At 42.5% G+C, this 26,132-nt stretch overlaps 1 protein-coding gene across 15 annotated transcripts in view; it reads right to left on the bottom strand.

Annotated features, from left to right (window-relative positions):
• The window catches only part of KALRN (kalirin RhoGEF kinase), a 616,794-nt gene that overhangs the window by 311,956 nt on the left and 278,706 nt on the right, over window positions 1-26,132 (bottom strand). For all 15 annotated transcript variants that reach the window (XM_074364800.1, XM_074364803.1, XM_074364805.1 and 12 more), the window contains exon 10: window positions 19,385-19,507. In XM_074364800.1, coding sequence (XP_074220901.1) covers window positions 19,385-19,507 — 123 coding nt within the window. The remainder of the gene's footprint in view (window positions 1-19,384; window positions 19,508-26,132) is intronic.

Below are 26,132 nucleotides of genomic sequence, written 5' to 3'. Positions count from 1 at the left end.
GCGGTCATTACAGTGTGTCCTGAAGACTGTGCAGGGATCTGAGGGAGTGTTCCCGATGCAAGAATTAAATGAGGAAGTCAGGATAAATCGAAGTATGGTTTTCTTTCTTTCTTTCCTTCCTTCCTTCCTTCCTTCCTTTCTTCCTTCCTTCTTTCTTTCTCTCTTTCTTTCTCTTTCTTTCTTTCCTTCCTTCCTTCCATCTGTCTATCGGAATAAAACTGCTACTGATAATGGTGGCTGCCAGTGTTGGATCCACTTAAAAACACTATTACATGTGGTAGATTATGCTATTACATTATGTTACAGGTAAGTAAACTGAGGCTTGGAAAGGTAAAATAACTCAAGCAAGCTCACAAAGCTGGTGAATAGTGGATGCTGACGTGGAATTCACATTTATTTGACTCCAAGCAAAACATTCTTTGCATTCTGCTGTGCTGAATGGAAAATTTCCAATAAATATTAATAGTTTATGTATAATTATCTCTAAGTTATACTAGGGATGATTTTTCTTTTCCACTATTTCCTTGTTTCCAAATGTTCTATGGTGAACATGAATTAATTTTATAATCAGAAAAAGTTGAAGAATCACTCAAAGTATAAAAATTATATGCAGGGCATTCTTTAGAAATGATTCCAAAAAAGTAAACAAAATTGTCTATTTATATATGTTTGCTTCTTTTTTGTATGTGTAAGAAGGAAAATGGGCAAGCTAACTGTGATTGCCTTGGGAGGGAGGGATTGGGAAGTGGGAGTGGAGGAGTAATTAGCATTTTTATTTACACATATCTTTGCAATGTTTCACTTGTTATTACAACAAACAGGAATCTCTTTCAGAATTTGAAAAATATGATTTAAAAGAAATTTTAAAGGAAAAGATAAAGATCTAATATACTTCTGTCAGTTGAGTACACTTCGAAATACAAATAAATTTCATTATAAATGTATTTACCTTAGAGATGGATGCATTTCCTAGTTCTGGGATCCTGAAGACACTAATGCCTGACCAACCACTGTGAAATATACAATCACACAAAAACGCAAAATCTCCCTGCAGCCCCAGTCAGAGATTTCAGCTTTCTCAGTTTGGACTTTATGACTCTGCTCATTATAGCTTAGAAGAAACATGATTTTGATATGACACATATATGCAAAAAAGATCCAGTTAAAAATAATCACCTATGAAGTCCTGGAAATTATTTCCTCTGGGCACAATGCTAACATCAACTACCCAGGACCCTGAGTTGTCTCCCTCAGCAGTCAAAAATAAGAGACATGTCAAATTTGAAAACACTTCAAAATGAGGCAGACTCTCAGACAACACCCCAAGAGCCTGTGTCTGGAATGGGGCCATGTGGTTTGGTTGAAAGCCTTCTTTATCAGCATCATATAAAAATCTAAACCCTAATGTCCATGGCATGGAGCTGACAGCAGCACAGAGTGACAGGTAGCGGCCAGTCCTTGGGTACCTACGTGTATAAAACTGACAAGCTGATGTGGATTGAAATGCTTAGGACCCTTTAAATGAAAATGAGCAAAATAAAGATGGAGTGATGCAAAGATCACAGGAATAAAAGGAGACATCTACATCTAGAAGAATCATCCTCCCTCTTCTAATCTTGCTGGTGCGCTCCGCGACTGGGGTGTCAGTGGCTTTAGAAGGCCTAGGTCACAAACAGCTCACCTTCCCCAGGTGTGCCATTAAGCTCATCATCATCATCATCCAAGAGAAACACAGCTTTTAGCCACAGGGCTGTACTCCCTGATTAGACCCCTCTGAATGCAAGCCAGCCCTGGAAGGGTACTGCAGTACTGGGAGGGACCCTCAACCAAGGAAAAGGAAAACCTTGGCCTCTGCAGTGGCCCTGGAGGTGTCTCTACTCCAGACTGGAATTACTGAGCATTGCCATGTACCCTGAGCATCCAAAAAAGGGTGAATTATGTTCAGAATGATCTGTATACAAGGCATGGAAAGTTTAAACTGTATTTGAGAAAGTTTACATAAATAAAAATGAAATCTGAAAAGTTTCAGCATGAAGAGCTTAGAGTTCAGTCTTGGTTCTCTGTGAAATTAAATGATGTAGAACAGTTCATTCTCCAAGGACGAGAAAAAAATGATGTGTAACAGTAATACAAAGTGATGACATGATGCTGAGGGCACAGTAGGTAATGAATGATCAAGTTAAGATGTATAGGCCTGGAGAAGTTCTCAGAAGGAGGGACATTTTTGAGTCAACTTTACAAAGTCTAAAATGTGAAGACAAAGAGGAGGAATCTGTCAGGCAAAAGAGCGGCTTGGGCAAGGGTCCAGATTGGCAAGTCAGGAAGATGTGAGGCATCTTGGTGAGGAACTGAGAGAGGGATGGTCCTGGGGTTTCCTCCTTCAAGTCAGGAATGGAGATGGAAAGCTTACTGAGGGTGTAGAGCAGAAGTGGTTATTGGCTCTTCAGGAAGAACAGCCCACCTGCCCTCAGAGAAGCACAGTTCAGGAGCAGAGAGCCCAGCTCTAGCCTGCACTGTGGGCCAAGCCCCAGACAGTATGGAAGTGGCAGTAAGAGGTGTGAGGGAGACAGGAGAGACACAGAAAGGAGAGCTCAATGAAGAATGGGGCCACCTGCACACTTTCCTCAAACAGGGCCACATTCAGAGATTTGGTCTAAGACAGAGGGGACACCATATATCCACCAAGAACTGTTCACCACAGACTGTCGACCAAGACCCAGGGCCCTCTGAGACCTCAGGACCCCTCTTTCAACGAGGGAACAACATGTTCTTTGTATTTCCTTTCCTTAGAAGATTGACTCACCCATTGGAGCATTTCCTTGGAGCAGAGATGCTATGGGAGATCAAAGTCTCCCTGCATACGGCCTCCAAGGGAAAGGGCAGAAAACGAACAGCTCGAGATTGGACCATGAGGCAGGGAAAGGTCATGAGGTTCAGGCTCACATCCCATCATTCACCTCGCTATTTGGAGTTCTTGAATGTTCCTAATATTCGCAGGCCAAGAAGTGTCTTCCATGACCACAGACTCTACCCAGAATCCTCACAGCCACGAAAACCTCGGCAAGAATCATAAGCAATTCAGTACAAAACCACCCTCAACACGACAAAGGAGAAATTAAGCAATGGAGTTATGTGAATGGAAACACAATAAATAGGAGTGAGCTGGCCAGGAGGCGGGGTCTGGCAGGCCATGAAAACCTTCACAGAATCCCAAAAAAGGTAGATCCCAAAGTCACCGTAGACCCCGAGGGCTCTCTGGAAGGGCTTGGCATGAACTGGGGCAACACTGTTTGCTGGCAGCAGGGGTTTCCTGTTCCCTCTGGGTAGAAGGGTGTGTAAGATAAGTGGTCAGAGCACTGTTTGTACAAAGCATCATGCTGTTTCCATTTCCATTTCCAAAATTGACTTTTGACCCCAAAGTCTCACTGATCTACACTTATATAAACATCAGAATGAGGCTCATTAAATCACTAGCTTTAGCTTTAGAATGTGGAAAGTTTCCTCAGCTAATCCTGCTGCACATGGGAATCTGGCCCTCAAACAGTGTCAGCAGTTTGTGGTGTGAAGAGTTCAGTTAAACTCAAAGACTGGTCAGCACATTCTCTCTCGTGGGAAACACCCGGTATGGGGCAATATCATCAGTCTTTTCTGTATCTTTAGCTCCTCTTTTCTGAGCATGTTCCAGACATGATCTCATCCACTGTCACTATATCCCTCCAAAAATAATGATGATAATTTACATCTGCTCTGCGCTCTTGACTTAAAGTGCTTTTAAGTACATTATCTCATTTAATGCCTACTTCAACTATGATGGAATAAACAGTTTCTTGTTTTGTAGATGTAGAAAGGAGGTTTGGTGAGGTTAGGTGATCTGCACATACAGCTGGAATAGCTCTGGGCCTCCTACCCAGGTGTTCCAATCCCTTATCCTTCCTTCTCACTGGACCTTGTTGCTTCTCACAAGAAAAAAAGGAGGAAGAATTTATAACTCTCATTTTGTTGATGATGAGACTATAGCTCTAACTATTGAAATGGTCTTCATGTGAGGCATAGGGTAAGGAAGGAGAGAATCTAGGAAATTACCACGTCAAGGTCATCTGGTACCAAACCATCTGGCCACCTGAAGCCATGGTGGACTGCAATTCCTTGTGTGTGTGTGTGGGGGGGGGGGTGGCGGTAAATCTAAAACCTCAAACTTTTCTAACACTATAAATTCGTAAAACTTTAATTGGTGTGACAGCTACAGCAGGTGGGTCAGACCCAAGCTTTGCATCCAAATAACCCTCTCTTCTTTATCTGTATTTTTTTAAGTAAATGAGACTGATCTTGTGAACTCTCAAGACACTAAAAAGTCCATAATATTAGGCAGAGTCCAAGCCTCATGAAGAAGAAAACTGAAAGATGTCTATCACATGGATTTGGCACTCCCTTTCTAGCCTTACTCACTGCCCCCTTCTCTCAAAATTATTTTCAAATTCTAGGCATGTGATGGACTAAAGTCCACCAGAGTTATTTCAGTCCATAATTGGCACTGCTGGAGCTCAGATATATTGTACAAAATAGCCCACAGTGTGAAACACCATGGAGCTATGTAATTACAGCTGACGTTGCCAATATTTAATGCTGTCGGCTCCTAGAATGTACTAGGACAGCTGTACTAGTCTCTACTGAGACCCAGAGGGCAGTGTGCTGGGCTGGCTGGGCATTTGCCTTATGTATCCCCAAACCAATGAAGGCACCTCTCTTGATGAGGCTTGGATGTCACCTGGCATCACAGGAGGCCACAAGAGCTCAGCTCTCTGTGCCCCAAACTTGGCTGCCTTTCCAGGTGGAGTAACTCAGAGGTAAGGCTTTGTTCCTGTCAGAACTTGGCAGTGGGCTTTTCTCCTGTTCAAAATTTATTCCAAACAAAATTGGTTCATAAAAATGCCTCCAGTTGCTCATTGGCAGAGAAAAAACACACATAACTGCTTGGTGGGCTGTTCATGTTGGTGATGGATGTCTGATTTTTGGTTTTCATAGTATATACACTGAAGCCCTTTCACTCTTAGGTGCTGGTTGCTGACTTTCACCACCTATCCCAGAGGCACCTCCACCCACAAGTCCTCAAAATCCCCTTACCCTTCAACCCAGACATTGTTGATCTTCCCATCACCATGAATGCCACATCAAGCGAGTGCTTGCCTCATGGAGCTCTTAGGGGTCCTGGAAAGCAATGCCCACCCAAAATCACACTTGGATCAGAGCCAACTGCTGCACCTTGGACCCTGACTAGAGCCCCTATTTCAGGAAGGGATGTCCCAAGAGAAGATGGGACAGACATGAAGGAAAAAGAAGAGGAAGGAGAGAAGGAAGAAGGGGAGGAAAGAGGGTACAAAGGGACTTTTTTGAAGCACTCCCATCCACCCACCACCACCACCACATCCATCACCATCTATGCACCCTACTTCAGCCAGTTTTAGGGGCTCAGAAGGCCCTCACAGCCCTCTAATATACATGCACCTACAACAAGAAGTGAGCGGCTTGGGAGGGTGCTTGTAAATTGCCATTCTCTGAAGCTTTCTCTTGGGAAAAGATTCGAATGCCTGGCTGAAATCCAGTCCTCTGTTTTCAATACTTAATCTCCATCTCCTTATCCATTTCTAACTCCACCTGCTTTTAATAGTCTATAATTATAAATTACCAGAATCTGGGAAAGAGTAAGAAGTCTTAACATTAAAGACTTCACCAGCAAAAACATAAAACAAAGCAAAACCCAAAACCACTGTACATGTGTATCTATTACTATGACTATACCATTAAGTGAGAAAAGCTGGTGACCAACATACATACACATATAAATAGAGAAACATCTGGAAGAAGAAACACCAAAGTATTAGCAACTGTTAAGACAGCTGGACAACCGAGTTGGGTGGATTATTTTTGTTCCTTTTTGCTCATCTGCACTTCTATATCAAAAATGTGTAGTTTTGTATTTAGAAATTTAAAAAATAATAAAATAGACACTTCGTTTGGAAAAAAATCAAAATGAGAATTTAATAAGTTCAGTTTTTCCTGTTACTCTGTGTACATATGTGCTAGAGGCATGAGCTTTGGGGTCAGACTGCCTGGCTTCAAAGCCTATTTCCTGCACTTGAATGTTCCTCTCTAGGCCTGATTTTTCATCTGGAAATTGAGGGTAATATTAAAACATACTCCACAGAGATGTCTCCAGGATTAAATGAGATATTTCTTCTAAAGGTATATATTCAATAAATGGCAGTTATTATTATTACTTATTCATATATTTTTATTGCATAGGCTTAAAACTTCACAAATACTTTTCAAAATATATTTATCCAGGAGAAATGTTTTCACTGTGGAATTTGCACACATCTTTCACGTGCCCCCTCTTAGTTTTAGCTTAGACAGTGCTAGCTTCCAAAAGCCCACAGTGTCAGAAATGAAAGGAGGCAAGAGAAAGGAAGTCAATTTGGGCAGGTTGACCTGTGTCGAAATTAATTATTGAAAGGCATGGTAATACATGGTTTTCTTTCTGAATCAATACCGGGCAGACGAGAAAGCTTTCTTCTGGAACAGCTTTCCTTGTTCCCTTTCTAAAACATGTCAGTGCTCTCTAAGATTCAGCAATTTTGTATTCTTCCCATTGGTGTGTTTTGTCACTGTGCAAGGTTAATATGTTGTTACCTTGTGAAACTAGTTGTCACACACTTGGTACCTCTCTAAAGAGGCACCATGTGTCAGAGCAAGCTTTGGAAGGAAGAGTACTCTCAGTTGGTGCCCAGACTCTCTCTCCTTCCTTCTTTTCTGAGATCCTATGGCAGGCTCATCTCCAATCCCATTAAAGAAATCAAATGGAATCACACATCCTACCAATAGACTGGTTCTCCATATCAGGTCCCAGTGGCAGCTAATCCAGCCCTGCTCTGGTGCCCACATTTGATAATTAGACTTTTGTCTTGTTCCTAAGAGCCAGCTCTTCCTTACCTGGTGCCCCAGCAATTGACTGCAAATGCTACACTCTTCTTCACTTTACCTGATTTGTAGCCCAGTGACTGGAGCCTGCTATCTGTTAACAGCCTTCCCAATGCAAACTGCCCATCCTCCTCCTTGGGTCTCTGAGTACATTGGCTCCTGGATGACCAGTGTTGGGTACCCACTACCTACCACCCCGAGGCAGGATGTGCCATTACTCTATTGCCTTTCCTTGGTTCCGACTGGTCAAATTGGATGGCCATCTCTTCCATATGCTTAACCCAAGGGCCAAGCTTATCTGTACTTGTAGCTGATCTTTCCCCTTGGCACCTGGCCCATCTCGAAGGACAAGCCTACTCTTTCCAACCTAGTTAGGCAGACCATACCCAGCTGAGTCTTGAGAGATGACAGCATGGTACTTGATAACTTATCCTGAAAGGGAGTGAGGCTTAGATATATCCACTACCACCACGACCACGGTCCCCACTGCTGCCACAGAGGCTACCATTTATCAAGCATCTCTTATGAACCAATTTCTCTATTAGGCACATTCCAAGTGTTATTTCTAACCCCTACATCACTCTTCAGGGGAGGTGTCACCACCCCCATTTTAGAGAGGACACTGAGGCTCAGGGCAATTAAGTGATTGCCACAAAGCCAATAAAAGAACAGACTGACTGCAAATGCTACATTTTTCTTCACTATATCGTATGTCCAAATAGATGGGAAATTAGAACTGAGAGGGATGGCTCAAACAGGCTTGTAGAGCTATCAAGGGGGATGTGTTTTGGAGACAAGGAGGCTTCATTAATGATAGCCTGACCTTAGCAAAAGGTAAAAAGAAAGAGACAAAATAATCTCCTGGGCTGGTTCAAGTGTAGCCCACCACCTTGAGCTAGAAAATGGAAACGAAGCTCCAGGCCAGACCGATTAACTGTCAAGTTAACTGCTGAACTGGCCAAGCTCTAACAGTCAGCAGAGCCAGCTGGGTACATATGTTTCAGATAAGGCAAAGGACAGGTAAAGAAAGGTGACAGGCAGTCACAGGATTCCCAGAGTCCTGACGTCACAAAGAAATTTTAGATGAAGATGTCTTAGAGGGTCATGAAGGTGACCCTGGAGTCCAAGGGAAATCTTAGACACAGGAGGGAAAGAGTGCCACTCAGCGGTCGTATGATCACAGTGCTAACACATGGCTGTCTGAAGGACCACCCAGAGCCATGCATAGAAGAGAATTAGGAACTGGTTCTGGGGTAGAACTGAGGCCCCTGCCAGGCCTGATCCCAGAGACATCCAAAGTTTCTGTGAATCAAGAGACTCTACAACATGGAAGGTGGTTGACAGCCTGGGCGCTGGAGCTAGACTCCTGGGGTTTGAATCCCAGTTCCACCATTTACTAGCTCTGCCAACCTGAGCTAATTATTTCACCTCTTTGCCTTAGATTCCTTATCTGTAAATGGGAATATCAGTACCTAACTCATGGGATGTTATGAGAATGAAGTGAAGAGTGTCTGGTACATAGAAAGTACTCAGTAAGTGTTACTGTTCTTATCATTACTGCTGTTGTTAGGGTCTCCTCAACAGGGAGAAGGAAAAAATGTCTATCAACAAACATGACAGACTGAACAAAAAATATGACTAGGTGAGTTGTCTTGGACACAAAATCAATATACTGAACATAAAATCAGTATACTTATTTGGTCTGATTTACCTTTTGTTTTGTTGTTGCCTTTAAGGTCCCTTTGAAAAGGGCCAGTTTTATTCACCTCTAATCTTATTCACCTCTCTAAGGGAGAACTTTTGAAAGGTAAAAAGAACTTCACCACATTTCAGCCAAAAGAGGGAGAGAGTTAGAGCCTCCTGAGCAGTCAGGCATAGTGTGATGCTAACTATCCCAGTCAGAAAATCATGGAAACTTAGCAGGGCTGGTGACATGGACAGAGTACTAAGGATTACCATGCCCTCTTGTCAAAATTGGTTTCCCATGGAACCAATTTATAGGAAATAATTTCATCTGAAATAATCTGTTAGGCTTTTTTTTTTCTTCAATTAAAAGAATACAGAATAGTCCAAATAACTCACTCAAAATTTGACTCCAAAGATGCTTCTTGCCAAGTGTGGGATTCTGGACTGGGGCTGTCCACGCTGACTCTTGCTCAGTGTAATCCTACTAGTTCTATCAGGATGGCTACCAATTAGGTCCTGGGTTTTATGTTTCTGAGGCCTGTATTTTTTAATGAATATTCATTCAATCCACCTCTCTTCCATTTATCATTCTTAGAGTTGCAAAGGACCTCAGACATCACCTGGCTTGATATCCACCCAACAAAGGAATCCCCTCTATACCATTCATTCCTTTATTTTTCAAGTGCCAATTACATGTTAGGCTCACTGTACCAGGCATTGGGATAAAAAGGCTAATAAGATAAAATTTCTGCTCTAAGGAAGGTCACAGCTGGGGAGTGAGGTCAGCATAAAATTGATTATGACACTGTGTGATAACTTCCATGACAGGGATGTGACCAGAAAAAGTGGTAATATTTGAGATGAGTGTTCAAAGAGGAACAGAAGTTGGTCAGGAGTAGTCAAAGTTAAAGATGTAGGAAGGATTAAAAAGGAGACAGCATTGACACTTGAGATCATGACATATTTAGGTAAAATCTGGGACAGGAGGAATACAGAGTGGGGCTGAAAAGGAAAACCAGAGAAGGCAATAGCCAGCTCATAAAAGGTTCATAATATCAAGAATTTGAACTTTATTCCAATGGGAAGACACCTATGAGTTCTATAACAAACAGAGTAGCAGGATGAGATGTGCATTTTAGGAAAACCACTCTGGTAGCAGTGTGGGCACAGAGTAAAGGAGACCATGACTAGAGTCAAGGAAAACAGGAGGATATTGAAAGCAAGAGATAATGAGACTCCTATCTAGGGCAGAGGCAATGAAAATGGAAGGAGAGGGACTTATTAAATACATAGAAACAGTAATCTTTGCAAAAGACTCATGAAAGGTGAGAGCAAGGGAGGAATCAAGAATGACTCCCAAGTTGCTGGCTTGAGCAGCTGGGTGGTTGGTACCCTTCACTTACACAATACAGGAGGAAAAGGACACCTGAAAGGGGTAGGAGATGGTCAAATAAATTTTGGACACATTGGGTTTGAAAACCCTCTGAAAAATCAAAGTGGAAGAGTCTAGAAAGCCAGTGGGTTTTCGAATGGGAAGCACAGGGGTGAGATCAGAGATGAGACATGGATTTGGGAGCCATCAGAGTAGGCAGTGGCAGTTGAGGTCATGAAAGAGTATAAAATCATGCAGGCAGCATAAAGTGAGAAGAGAAGGTCTGAGGAAAAAAATCCTGGGGAAAAGGGAGACAACTCTAAGAAGGACCAGTCAGAAATACATTAAGGAAACCAAGAGAGCAAAGTGTCATAGAAGGCTGACAAAAGGTCAGATGCTTCAGAAAGACCAATGAATATCTGAAAAATGTCCTTTGGATTTAACAAACAAAAAGAGACTTTGGTAAGATTAACCTCAGCTGGTCAGAGAGAACAGAAACTCAACAGAAGCTCAAGTCGAAGGGCATCTAGGAGGTGAGGAAGTGGAGATGCATGTATAAAATGTTCTCTCAAACACCTGGGCTGTCAAGGGAAGGAAGAACAGAGGAAAGTAGGGTCCAGAAAAGGTACTCTTGGTTTCTTTTTGTTTGCTTGCTTGTTTGTTTCTAAGATGGGAAAAATCTGAGAATGTTTATATCCTAAGGACAAAAGTATTGCCTCTACTCGAAAACCTCCAGTGATAAGCACACTACATCAGGAGACATTTCATTCTGGTTTTGGACAGCTCATAAAAAAGCAACTGTGGGTTAGAAATGATACCTGAATTAAGCCAAAATTAGCTTCACTGTACCTTCTACCCTATCTCTTTTACAGGAAGCCTTCAACTACCAAACTCAACCCCTGCCTTCCATAAAAAATTATTTACTCAAAACTGGTCATAGCCAGTTACTTTAACTTCACTCTCCTGGCAGCATTCCAACAATCACAGCCTAGTTTGTCAATATCCTTTTGAAAATGTATTTTCAGAGCATAGCTGAGCCCCATGGAAACTAAATGAGCTGAAATCTCTAAGTCTCTTTCTTCAGGGGCTACAGAGTTTCTTGCAGATCTGCTCAATTCTCTTTGCTGCAGACTGTCAGCACATTGATCTTGGACTTTCCAGCCTCTAGAACTATGAGAAATAAATTTCTGTTGTTTACAAGCCACACATTCTAGGGCATTTTATCATAGCCATAGCTGAACAGACTAAGCCATACTAAATGTTTAATTGTTTCAATTCCTAATTTAAATTTAGGCTTTTCTCTGCTTTCCTAAATAAATGTATACAATTCAAAAGAAAAAGAAGAAAATGTATTTTCAGGAATTAGGCACAATATTCCATATGCAATCTAAACAGTCAGCATACAAAGAAATTCTTATTTCTCCAGCTTAGAGGTTATATTTTAATTTGTATCATTACTCAAAAGCCTTTAAAACTCTTCTTTGCTCTAAGAGCAATGTCTAAATCCTTCCATGTAAAGGTTAAGGTTCTTGAGAGTCTGGATATAACCCATACTCTTTTGAGCTTTCCTATAAGGCTTCACTCTCTACATTGTAGAACCCTTTGCTCTCATCAACTTATTGATGTTTTATTTACAGCGTCACAATTTTTAAGAGATGCCAGGAAATCTGAGGACTCTCATAACCACTGCAGTTTTCCTTGAGCCAGAATTGAAATCATATCAGAATAGCATTTCCCATATCCTCTATCTGATGGAGCAGACTACAGTCCTCTCCAGTAACCATCATGGCTTCTTTTTGCTCTCCTTTAATCTCTAATATTTCTCCATATTGTTTACTACTCCCAGTTTTGTAGATCTCATATAGATGAGAGCCTTTCTGATATACCCTCAACTCTCCTATTAAACGAGTCCTTTAAACAGAAAATCTTCGATTGTCATTTTTTATTTATGAGCTCACTACCCTAAAGTCTCAGGAATATTTATTATCTTTATCTTCTTGTGTTAAAGTTTAAGGACCTTACTTGTTACACATGCCTTTGGTTGATATATAGATAAGGGAGGCTATAAATATTGCTTGCAATCTGTATTCTTGATTTTTTTTTTAACCTAAGTTGACCTCAGGGCATTTCCTTCAGAAGATGCTTCTTTCTGTGTCACCTGTGTGGTGCCTCACACATCTGGTTTTGGCTTTACTGGGATAATTTTCTCCTTTGACTTTAAAATTCACTTAAATCCTTCTAGACAGACCAACAAGGTTTTCTGCCAAAGCACATCCTTCCCAACCTTTACAAGATGCACTCTACCCCTTGCCAGAAGCCCATCATCCTGGCTTCGTAGGATATAGTCCAGAAAACTTTTAAAAACACCATCTACACAGGCAGCCACTTGTTTCTCAGCCTCCCTTCTCTTCCATAGTCACTCCCATCACACGGAACAAGAGATAAAAAACACCACCTGTGCTTTTGAATCTTTCAGTTTGCTACCCAGAACTTGAAAGTCATTAGGAATGCAGTCACAGTTTCTTCTGAGCATGCCATTTGTTCCACTCAGGAAGCAGCAAAAGTGGGGGAACCATTCAGAGTCTTGATAAGAAGTTTTTGGCAGGCTCTCTGTATCTTGGATATTGGCTCTGATCCCCTCTCAATTTTCCACATCAAGTGTACACAAAGTGACCTTCAAAACCCTTGTTTGGGAATTATCCACCATATAAAACATCTTTCTTCTTCCTGACAGTGGTCCCAAGAGCTCACGCCAGCAACTTCTCTCCAGAGCTCTGTGGAAGGAATGTCCTGAGTCCACCCCAACAGGAAGAGTGCCAGGCAAGATCCAAAGGGTAATTGTCCCTCATTTCTCTGCCATTTCACATTCTTCCACTTGCCCGCTTCATGACATTAATTTATCTGCATTTTCCTGGCTTTCTTCCTCACTCCTTTTTTTCCATCCTGCCTAAGAACCTCTCATCTTCTCTAAGAAACTAGAGTGCAAAAAAGTATCTATTTAAGGTCTCCCACCTTCTCCTTCTGCTTGCATTTGCAGCTGCTATAACTGGTCACCATCTCAGGTGTGAAAAGAAAGACAGGACTTACTCCAAAGGTCACTACACCACCGCCAGGCAGGCATGTTTCCTGGATCACTAAATGAACTAAGGGTTTACCTTGGTTTCACTAGATGTGCTCCTTGAAAACGAAAAGAGTAAAGACTATGCCTCCTCTCTTACTGTGGACTTAGAGAGTTTGAATATGTTTGCTGTATGTTTTTCCACTGGATTGTGAGTTCCTCAAGACAGAACTGTGCATCTCTTTAATTTTCCATGGTGCCCACCGAAGACTTGACAGGCCATGGAAACTGAGTGCAACTGTCACTCTGTGGGCACACCCTCCCCATCTCCAGGGATTATCCCGTTCCACCTTCCTTTAGTACTCTGGTAGGTTAGTGGATTACACCTTGAGCATCTTTGCAGGGCAAGGTCACCGATAGGTCCACTGAAATGTTTTCCTTCCATTCTTGCCTATTTTGACTCCAAGACTCAGGATGATTTAAAAAAAAAATGTATTCTATTCAAGTTTGAGAAAAAAGCGAGGGTCAGATAGAGAAATAACTAACCAGAGATTATTGAATGGACTACTTAATGATGCCTGTATTTTTGTATTTCTTTAAATCTTTTTTTAAATGGTCTGTTCTTTCAAAAATGTTACACTAATGCTTAGCTGCTTAAATGTGACTTGGTGCTTTGAGATTTTAAATAATATATATTTGAATGTAAATGCTTGCTAATTTTTGACTAAACTAGCTTACAGAGAGTCTGGCGTTTCAGATAATGAGGTTATAAAGCAGACCGCTAACACAGCAGGCACAGCTGCTATCTAAACCGCAGGCCCCTGATTACTTTCCTGCTGAGTCGTGGCAAGGATCTCAGGACAAAAGGGCAGTACCACTGCCCAGTCTACCTCCCGGGCAGATATGGACACATCCATGCCCTGACAGCTACACTCTTATGGGCAGCAACTCCATCCCTAAACTTGTTTATACTCCCAGTGATACCTAACATGCAACACACACATACAAAATACATGTATATATACAAATGGTCAATAGGCACACACACAAAATGCTCAATATCGCTAATTATCAGAGACATGCAAATCGAAACTACAATGAGGTATCGCCTCACACCAGTCAGAATGGCCATCACTAAAAAGTTCACAAACGATAAATGCTGGAGAGGGTGTCGAGACAAAGGAACCCTCCTACACTGTTGGTGGGGATGTAAACTGGTGCAGCCATTATAGTGGACAGTATGGAGATTTCTTAAGAAACTTAAAAAAAAAAAAACTAAAAATAGACTTACCATATGATCCAGCAATCCCACTCTTGGGCATATATCCAGAGGAGTCTCTAATTCGAAAAGACACGTGCATCCCAGTGCTCATAGCAGTACTATTTATAATAGCCAAGACAATGGAAGCAACCTAAATGTCCAATGACAGATGGACAGATGACTAGATAAAGAAGGGGTGTGTGTGTGTGTGTGTGTGTGTGTGTGTGTGTGTGTGTGTGTGTGTGTGTGTGTAATGGAATATTACTTAGCCATAAAAAAGAATAAAATAATGCCATTTGCAGTAACATAGATGGACATGGAGATTGTCATACTAAGTGAAGTAAGCCAGAAAGAGAAAGAAAAATACCACATGATATCACTTGTATGTGGAATCTAAAAAAAAAAAACACAAATGATCTTATTTATAAAACAGAAACAGACTCACAAACAAAGGGAACAAGCTGATGGTTACCAGAAGGAAAAAAGGTAGGGGGTAAGAAGTGATAAATTAGGAATTCAGGAGTTACAGACACTAAATACTATATATAAAATAGACCACGAGGTCCTACTGTACAGCACAGGGAACTATATTCAATACCTTGTAATAGCTCATAATGAAAAAGAATATGAAAAGGCATACATATGTATAACTGAATCACTATGCTACACACCAGAAACTAACACATTATAAACTGACTATACTTCAATAAAAAGTAAATAAAAACAAACAAACAAAAAAATAAAGCACATGTATGAATATTTAAATATATATATGTAATAAGTGAGTTTTTTTTTTTTAATTGAATTTACTCTATGGCCTGAGTCATTGATCAGTTTATAGGTAACTTGAGTCAAGTATCTCTCCAGACCAGGAAGAGTTCCCACTGGCCCCCAGCTCTTCTATTTGAGCAGGGACAATCTCAGCGGCTTAGACTAGAAAGCCCTGTAGAGACAGACCCTTGGTGCATCCCCTGGCCCTGGCCCCTCACCATCTGCCCGTCAGGCTCTCATGAGTGAGGCTCCTTTCCTCACTCTGCTCCGCTTCTATGCAGACTATTCAAAGAGTGCCATCTGCAGGATGAAGGGAGTACTCATAAATACTAAATTCATTCCCTTCAAATGGTAGTTGAAGAATTTTTTTAAAACGTGTTCAAGAACTAATCAACACAAAACTGATGTTAAAGTTTAATAACAGGTGATGAACTGCTACATTCAGCTTTCACAGATATCATTTGTATTTATTTTCATGACTGCCTTAAATGTCTTTACCCCAAAGGGTAACCAATGGTGAGAATCACAGGTGTCCCACTGTCCCTAGAACAGAGAAGCGCTTGTCCAGGGGCTTTATGCTGCCCCTTGACCTCTCCCCAGGGGCAGGCATTTCTCTGTTTTTCCCTGCAGAAGGGCAAATTTCCAGGAGCTGCTACCAATGAAACAGCTCTCTTCGTGCTTTGATTCATAACAATTTTTTAAATCTGAAAGCACAGAATGGGAGCTTAGAATTCCCTTGTCTCATCAGTCTCAGGTCAAAGAATCATAAAATCATGAAGCTGGCAGAGGCTCCTTCACTGAATCATGACCCTCTGTCGCGCTGCTGACAGGCGACCCCCACCCAGCCTCCTACTTCTCACTGTGTGTGATGCCCTTCCTGACCATATCTCATACCTAGCAGCCCACAACAACCAGGAACAAGTTCCAATACTTTCACTTTGTGCCACTGATCTCTGCCCAACTCAAGAATGATCCACTTCCTGATGAAACTCACTGCTCTCCTCCCCATGGTTCTCACCTAACTGAGAACAGAAGCAAGAGAGAGAGCACCCTTTCCTGCCCGATCGCCCCCTCTCTCACCACCTGAGCGTGATGGTCACCTTGCACAGAGCAAAGCAGGGCTGAGGCAGGTGGCTACTCACAGTCAGAGTTGGTTTTCCTATGTGGACTCCCAGTTCTAGGATGCTAGGCAGCTCCACTGCCCACTCCCTTCCCTAGCCTGGGGACAAGGGAACAAGACAGGATTAATTTCCCAACTACAAGCCCCATCTCTAGAGGCCTATGTCCAGGGCAATGCAGTGACCACATAGCCCCTCACTCAGGTGCTACATTTGTGGCCTGCATCTGCTGCTGCCCTTTTCAGAGGAAACCCAATCCTAAAAGCATGAGCCTTTTGGAAGGTAGAACCCTCTCTCCTCTCTCATAAAGACACAGTCTTGTCAGAAAGCAGAGGCGGGGGAAGCGGATTTTATCAAGAGATTACTCACTGGCGGGACCAGGGAAAAGGAATGCGTGTGAAATGGGATGGCCACAGCACCACCCCCTGCCCCGTTCTTGCTCTTTGCTCCCACTTTCCATGAGGAAACTGGCACTCAGAAATGAACTTTACACCCCATTCCTACACCTCAGTAAGGAGGGACAGCATGGAGTCAGGCTGAGAACATGAGTCTGGAGACAGACCTGGGTCGAAACCCTAGCAGAGCCACCAGGTGACGTGGGTGCTGAAGAACTTTCCGAGCCTTCGTGTTCTCTTCTACAAAATGAGGGTAATACTGTCTATCACTCAGGATTGGTGGGAGACAAAACACATAACAGACCCATAAGCTCTCAAAAATGCGTCCGTCCTTTCTTCAATGTGAATTTAAGTTAATGTGTCTCCAGTGCTAAATGAAAGGCATTGTCCCACATGAAGGGCATATCAGGCACCAGTTAGAAGGTGGAGGAGTAACTGGGAGCAACGGGGTTGAAGTTGGGGTGGCCATGACACTTGCTCAGTTGTAACAATACACAAAAATGGCAGCCCCCTCATGGGCCTTCAGCCAAGGTTGGCATTGCCTATGAGGCTACAACAGGAAGAGAGCAAGGAGTGGGCTGGATCAGGGCTGTGGGTGGCTCTGGGGATGTCCTTCCCAAGTGAAGAGAGCTGAGCCACGGGACAGCCAAAAGGCAGGGGAGCCAAAGATACGGGATGGCTCTATAACAACAGGTTATCCCAGGTACCACAGTGTCCAGTCTCAGCAGGCAGGGAGTCCGGATGGCCCTCTCCCACCCCTTGTCCTCTAACAGACTGGACAGGCACCAGAATGCCTGGTCACCCAGATATTTTGGGTCTGTGCTACATCCTGTCCACCAAAGGCACACTGAGCCTGGGTCTGCATTATGTTGGCAAAGTCCAGCTCATTCTGCAGAAGGCCCTTGTGTGGTTATAAGCTTGGCCTTTTGCTCTTATGGTGGTAGTCGTGAAATATATTTAAAAGAAAACTTTTTAAGTTCAGTGGTGTTATTAAGATTCACGCTGTTGTGCAACCATTGCTCCCATCCATCTCCAGAACTCTCTATCTTGCAAAAATGAAACTGCACCCATTAAATAATAACTCCCCATTCCTTCCTCCCCTTCCACCAAGCACCTGGCAACCACCATTCTACTTTCTGTCTCCATGAACTTGACTATTTCAGGCACTTTATATAAGTGGACTCATATGATATTTGTCCTTTAGTGACTGACATTTCACATAGCATTATCTTCAAGGTTCATCCATGTTGTATCATGTCATATTTCCTTTCTTTTAAAGACTGAATAATATCCCACTATCTGCATACACCATTTTTGGTTTATCTATTCATCTGTTGATGAATACTTCGGTTGCTTCCACCTTTTGGCTATTGTGAAAAATGCTGCCTGATCAAGGGTATACAAATACCTCTGCACATTCTGTTAATTCTTTTGGGTATGTACTGAATCATGTGGTAATTCTATGTTTACCTTTTTGAGGAGCTGCCATCCTGTTTTTCACAGTGGCTGCACCATCTTACATTCCCACCAACAGCACACAAAGGTTCCCTGTGAGGCTTTCTTTATTCTGTAAGTTGGGTCTAATCCACCCGCCTCCCCAGGTTCAGGTCACTGCTGACACAGCCCTTCTGGCTCTTGTCAGCATCACTTGTGGCTCCCCTGGAGATGGGATGTGTTCCCACTACACCCCGTCCTCCAGCAGGTTCCTTCCTTGGCAGGCCCTCTCCTTTCACACCCACAGCTCACATCCGTCTGGCGCTGGTCACCTTCCTGGGTGAGGTTTGGGGCTCTGGACAGCGCCCAGCATGACACCACACTGAGGACTGCCCATGTAATGGGACCAGAGCCAGCCCTGGCTAATGCTGTGATGTGGCAAACCTAAGCTCTGTCAGACTCCCTACTTCAGCAGCAGCCACCTCTCTGTTCCACACTGATGCCCTTCCAGGTTCCCCTCCTCTGCCTTCTTAAGAGTTTGATTTCCTACTACAACTGATCACACCTGACAAAATAACTGGACAGCAGTATTTCATCTTGAAAATGAAGATTTGCAGGATCCATTTGGAAAACTCCTTGAGAGGAATATAAGGGAGTTCGGATAAAATTTGGAGGGTAGAGGCTTAGGACAGAAACCCTCCTGTAACACTCCATCATTAAGACAAATGGTTAAGTTCTCACACAGCATCTTTGTGAAAATTAGAAAACGGTGCCCTTTTTAGATCAGGTATGCAGCTCAGCTAAAAGGTAAACATTGTGCAAATGACAGACCACATATTTTGCCAGTGACATAAAGGCACACTCTCTGGGCACATTCAGCCTTGTGGGTGCATTGCTTGGTGAACAGGTTCCATTTTCCTCCAGGTCCTGGAAGGTACACAGCTTTGCAAGTGGAGCTCATGTTAATTTTCAGTTCCCACTTGCCTGCAGCGATAACCATAAGCAGTAACTTTGGCCTGTTGATGGTTCTAATAACAGCATCTCTCCTGCCATCACCACCTTGTGGGCAAGGTATTGACAAAGCATGCTGGCAGGAAGATTTTCTTTGAAGACCATAAACTGAGGGTTTACTTAACACTCACCTGGCGATCCAAGAGCAGACAAGAGTCTCCTTGCATCAGGTAGGAAGGCAGTCCAATAGCCATGGGCTATCCAACCAACACGTCCACCAAACACCAAAGCCATAACCCTGGTCTCCCATACCCGGCTCCACACACACGTGCGCACAGCACACAGCCATCTACAGCATCTCACCTGAGCCACCTCTTCAAAGTCATCATGCCTCTTCTGCAGGGCCCGGGCTCGATGCAGAGACTTCCCGACCCCTGTGTGTTTGCTGAGAAAGGCTTCGCCATGGTTTTCAATCCAGTCTAACACCTGGCCAGAGAGGGAAGACAGAAACAATGACTTCTTGGCAGAAGGAAAGACAAGTGACAATATGTGTGACCGCTAGGCTCCTCAAGTCCCCAACACAGTCAGAAAGCAGCAGTCAGGTGGAAATGCCCAATCCACAGCAGATACAGGGGATTTCATTACTGTCACTGGCAATATAACAATCTCACCCTTAACAACATTCAGCTTATCTTCTTTGATGTCCAGAATCTCCCCTAATTACTTTTTCAGTTTTCTCAGCCTTAATTAGCCCATTATTTTAAACAAGCTACACAGACCATCAGGCACAGTTCAACCCCCTCACTACCTTTGTTCCAACCATGTAAGGTCAGACACATTTCCAGGAAATTAGGCAGTATCAGGTCAGGGCAGTTCCTTGGCCCTCCTTCCACCATAAAAATGCTCATAGCAGGGGGAAACCAGTACTGGGGGTCCTGCCTCCTTGTGCTCCTGGGACACTCTTCCTAATCTTGGAAAGAAAGTCCAGAGTAGTCAGTCTCCCCTGGAGCTATGCTCAAGACAGTTGATCCTCAAGACAACTGCCCTCTCTGTCTCCTTTCCACCTCCTTCCTATCAACATCAACCAACCAGATAAGTAAGGTCTTTAGTAGCTATGATTTTCCTGGGTAGCAGTAGAGTTCTCTTTGTTCTCCAGACTTAAAATCTAGTGATCTGGTCATAAGACATTTTGACATTTGGAGTTGAGAGAAGCTGTCAAATTGGTCACTGGAGCAGTGGAGAGATGAGTGAGGAGATGTTGAAGAGGGGAGAAAATATGTGGTCCTGGAGGGCACTTGACAGGGGAATTGGAAACCCTAGGGTAAAAGCCTTGAACTGTAGGGAGGATCAAAGTATTTAGTCCATTGTGCATTTGCCCACACAACCTAACAAAATGTATGCCTCCCGGGCAGAAGGGAAGCGGTTCATCTGGGCTCTGAGGAGCTGGCACTCAATAAATCAGATGGCCACAATTAAATCAGAATTACAGTACAGACACACCTGTTGCAGATCCTGCCAAAACTCAACTAAGCCCACTCTGCTCCTACTGTACTAAACTTCAACGAAACATTTGATGAATGAGGTACTAGTTTGCTCAGATTTTGGAAGGACCTTTGGGAAAATAATTTAGATGAACTAGCCCTGTTTCAAAGAATGCTTTAATCCATTCCTTTGTTTCTTCTATGGATTGCCCTGTGGCAAGCAGACAGATCAAATCATTCCATGGACGGTAGGCACAGGAGTTCTGGTTCTACAGAATCTAGCCTTTGGCTTCACTTCCTCTGACATTTGAAATAAATTAATGCCTGCAACTGTGCAAAGTATGGACGCTCTCAAAGTCTTCAGTGGCAGTATCATAAAGTCATACCAAGATGGTATTAATTAGAGAAATACATATGTGTGTGTGTGTGTGTGTGTGTGTATACACATATATACAAAACGAGGTTTAACAAACATGCACAGTACAAAGCCAGGTCAGGTAATTGTCTATTAAAGTGAAGGGAAAAAAAGGCTTTTGTAAAAAATTACTTTATATAAACATTAGTGTAAAGATTTCAAATACTTTATTAACAGGGATTTACTATATAACACAGGGAACTATATTCAATATCTTCTAATAATCTATAATGGAAAATAATCTGAAAAATACATATATATAGCTGAATCATTTTGCTATACACCCAAAACTAACACAATATTGTAAATCAACTATATTTCAATTTAAAAAAGATTTGAGACACTTTATATAACAAATTCTGGCCATTTAAAAAATATTCTGGAGGTACATCTGTAAAAAGAAATTGCAGTAGAAAATGAAATGAATTTTTACCTTTTGCAAACAATGAAAGGCAACACTGAAAGGAACTTTAAATATTGCTTTCTTTGAAGGAAGAAGAGCCAACTTTTCTCTTGAATTACTTATGGTGAAATTTCAATAACAAAAAAATCAGGAGAATGCATTTGTACTTAATTTGCCACATTGTGACCCCACAATTCTGTACTATAAAGGGGATGGCAAGTGTCAGGGTGCAAGGTCAAAGGTAAAACTAGTCACAAACTTTCCCATGCATTGTGTACTGTGGATAGTGTCGTTTTATCATTTTCATGCATACTTTAACTTTTATTAATTCCTTTTTTGAGAATGAACTGAAGCTTGGAGATAATTTTTAAAACAAAAGAGCTGTCTTGGATCCTTTCATGAGTGCTTTGAAATTTATGCAATATTTTCAGATTATGATTGTTTTTTTTTTTTATTTTGTTTTGAGCAGTTAAATGTGACTTGCTTGTCTGGCACTTTATTCATGAATTTTATTTTATTCCATTTCATTTTTATCTCTAGCTTTAATAAATATTCTAAATAATATTCTAAAGCAAATTGGTTAAAGAGAAACGTTTCTCATCCACTAGCTCACAAATGGTTAGCTTTTATACTCCCTGAGGGTGATTCACAACTTTTAAACTTTTTTTTAAAAAGCAGTTTATTTCTTTTTAAAGTCATTTTGCTTTCTTCAAAATGTCCATTTGTTTTCAGTTAGTGACACTTAGTTTACTTAATTAGCTCTACCTTTACAACTTAAAAATTGATTTATTTCATATTTAAGAGAATTTTACTTAGTTTAAACATTACTTTGACTGCCCTGTGATGTTATATGGCCTCCATTTAGTCCATCTTCTGCTATTAGACCTGGATCTTGGTGACAAAATTACTTTAGCAATACATTGAGACTGAAAAAGTACCTGAGGACAGATAAACATAATCAATGTATGATGACTTCTGGCAATCTTGTTTCACATAGTTCATTCAGAGCCAGCATAGCTCTCTTGACCCTTGATGTCTCTGAACCCTGGGAGTACAATCCTGGGAGATTAGCTTCCTACATGGACTGCATGGCAGAGAAATGACACCATCAGTGCCTGACAATTACATGACACACCGTAAATTAATGTGCAGCATTTAAGTCTAGTGAGTCTCAGAATCTGAACATCACTGGTTGAAGAATAAATTGAGTTTCCTGCCTTACCCTGGACCCTACCAAAGTCTAAGCACCCATCGAGGTACCCCTTATTAGCTGCCTCCTACTTAATTGATCTCATCCACAAGATCTTATTAAAAATACTCAGTTATCAGTTATAGTCAGGATAGTCCAGGATGATGGTTACTCATACCTATTTATGGCTCTGAATTAGTATTCAAGTTTCCAACAATAGGAGGTGTTTTCCTTTTTTTTTGTCTGAGGGGTCTTCAGGATGCAGAGGAGCACATGTGGGATATGACTATCCACATATTCAAGCAGGTGTTAGTCTCACTGCAGCCTAGCGCCAGGCACTAGGACAGCCCGAGGTGCAAGACTGAACAAGGCAGGTGCAGTCCTGACTCCAGGAGCGCAGGCTCGGTGGGTAATGAGCACTAGACACGAAATCACACAGTTCATCAATAACTGCAAGGGTGACAAGTGCCAACAGAAGAGAATTTCACTATGAAGAAGTGAGGTTTAGCCGAGGTCTGAGAGAGACGAGAACTTAACTAAGCTTGGAATTAAAAAGACCAGCCTGGCTTGGGTAGGCTTAAGTAGGAAACGCGCCCAGAGAGGGCAGGCACCAGGTGGCGCTCAAGCCTGGTGTGCGGAGTCCGATTCCAGCGTTCAGCCTCCAAGCCACTGAAGGGCTGAAAGGAGAAGGACATCACTAGATCTGCATTTAAAAATTATTGCTCTGACTGCTTTGCAGAGAATCAGTTGGAGGAAGGCAAGCACGGAGGTGGGGAACAGGAGGTTCTGGCAGAAATCCTGACAAGAGGCGATGGTGGCTCAGGTGAGGCCAGTGGCAGTGTCTGCGGAGAGATTAGCAGACAGAATGGGCAGGATTTGGTGACTGGGCATGGGGTGAGGAAGAGGCAGGGAGAAGACTGACCCCCTAGGGGTTAGGCTTGAATAACTGCGTGGAAGAGGAACTTGTCACTGGTGCAGAGGCAAGTGAGTTACAAGGGACAGCACAAAAATTAAGACTTTTTCTTAAGTTTTCTTTCCATTTTCATACTCACACTCTGGTTTTAATAAATGACAGGTGTGCCTCTGAACCTGAGTAGGAAGTAGCACCCAATGATAGTTGTCAATCTGATTCTGGCAAGATGTACCTTTAATTTCAAAGAAATAATTTTATACACTAAGGTTTAAAAGTAAAGTAGAAATTGTTCATAGAGCTGGGTTCTACAATAAAAAGAAATTAGGGACAAGAAATCTACCCCAAAAACACAAATTTAGGCTTACATGGAATTAATCCACGCATTCTTGAAGGGGCATTTCACTGGGATGTTTTCGAGGGACCCCTTAACCTGAAACACAAAGTCCTCTGTGACTAGCCTCATCCCCCCAACCCCACCTCCCACCCCATGAGTTCCTGGCCCACACCTAGACACCCCAAAAGCTGTTTCTCACCTCCTGAAGTTTGCTCTTGCTATTTTTAACTTTACTTGAAATGTCCTTATCTTTCTTCCCTCTAAATAACTTCCTAGGCTCCTTCTTACTCAGCCTTTAAGCACCATCTCAAAATCTCTAGTTTTGGAAAGCCTTTTCTCTTTAACAACCCACTCAAGCTAGAGGGGTGTCACTCTTCTCGGTTCTGTTCAAACCACAATTAGTGCCCACAGGCTGATCTCTCACGAGACTCTGACCTCCTTGTGATTCCTGGACACAGCCTGGTCTTCAGCACAGAGTGGACTGAACTCAACTCAAACTCATCCCCCAATACACGACTTTGGGGTGAAGGTCTTCAGCTCTGTACGCCCACTGTAACTCTTTCTCATTACTTCTTTTTCTGTGTGTCCACCCTCTCCGCTGCCTCACTTGGCAGGAGATTAGCTCCTGAAGAAGTATGGGGTTTCCACTATTGTATTCCACCCTTTCACCCCTCATTGCCCCCAGCATCACCATCAGCACTGAACACACACGAGTTACTCAATGAACGTATATAGCCGTCAATTGTCAAGTGCAAATATGGCTGGCCTACTGTCTTGCTCTACCAGCAAGAGGCCTACTCTTTGCTCTGTCACTGGGAACAGCAGCCCTGGTCAGCCTGGGACTCCTCGCCACTATAGCAGGCAGGCAGTCTTGTAAACAACTTGTAAAGCACTTCCTCCTTTCTCATGCCCCAACTTTTCAACCAGAATTAGTCCTTTCCCAGAGCAGCCTTTTCCAAGAGAGACACTCACATCCTGAACCGGATTTGGGAGCCAATCTAACAGCCATTATGCATAATTCCCTAATCACCCCCTTTCTTCCTCATCTAATTGTGTTTATTCCAACCAGCATACAATCAAGACAGAGCACTTTTCAAGGGAGGAGACAGTCCTTTCTAGCTGCTGGGGAGAAAAGATTTTTTGAAGAGAACTACTGATATTTTCTGAACAGCGGCCATGAATGCAAACAAGTTAATGGGAGAAAATCAAAGGCCTAGCTGATTTCTGTCCTGGGACTCTGATTTTTTTGGATTCTTCTAACATGATAGAATCTCAGTATTGGGCAAGACCTCAAGGATCACCCAGCCCAGTGCAGGAGGCCCCTGCACTTAGAGGCAACCACCTTTAGAACAAAGTTTTAAGTTGGTGTCTAAGCTCTATTTACATATAAAAGTGTTTTAGGCTCTTAAAGCATCATTGAAATGTGGCACCACTGTGATCATTCTAAGTTAAAGACACCATAACTTACAGAGGAAGTGGGTTCTCATCCCAGCTCTGCCCCTAACCAGTTGTGGCCCAGCTAGGCCTGTGCTTTCTCCTCTGGACCTCACTGCCAAATGATAATGTCAGATAAGACCATCTCCGTACACCCCCTTCCAAAGAAAATATTTCATGATTTTATTACATTGAGGGTAAGGCAGCTCAGCTCCCCTCCTCAGAAGAGGCTACTGTCTGTGGAGGGTCTGCACTTTGTCTTGCACTAGGTCAGGGAACCCACCCATCATCTCATTTATGCTACCTCACCATAGCCCTGGGATGGTGAGAGTCATTATCCCCATGTCTGGATGAAGAAAATGAGTCTCAGAGAGGTTAATTAACTTGCCTGAGCTCACACAGCTACCAAATAGTGGAGTTAGTATTCAATCCCAAGTAGTTCTGGCAACAGTGCTACTGTCTGATTCCCAGACCCTATTCGAGTTTTGCCATCTGTCCCGACACTGACTTTTAGAGCAAAAGGATGCAGTCCAGAGGCACATGTCATGTTCAGCTGTCCCTTTATTCTGGAAGAGTTCTTCAGGCTTCCCTTGTCTTTCCTGCCTTTGACACTTTTAACAGTTACAGACATATTACTTTGTAAAATGTCCCTCAGTTTGGGTTTGTCTGATATTTTTTCATGATTAGAATCAGAAATACAGAAATGATTCTTGTTCTTTCCACTGCATTCTATCTGGTGGGATATAGTTTCAATTTGTTCCATTACTGGTGATGTTAACATTGATCACTTGGTCAAGGTAGTGTCTTCCAGATTTTTTTCTAGAAAAGTCACTCTTATTCCTTTGTAATGAATAAGTATATGGAGGTGGCAGTCTGAGACCATGGAGGTGGTAGATGCCTGATGTGCCATGAAGGACTTTGTACCACGCTGCTGATAGTGCC

This window comes from Camelus bactrianus, chromosome 1, assembly GCF_048773025.1.
Source record: "Camelus bactrianus isolate YW-2024 breed Bactrian camel chromosome 1, ASM4877302v1, whole genome shotgun sequence".
NCBI classification, from domain to species: Eukaryota; Metazoa; Chordata; class Mammalia; order Artiodactyla; family Camelidae; genus Camelus; species Camelus bactrianus.
This window is presented reverse-complemented; position numbering and strand designations above follow the sequence as displayed.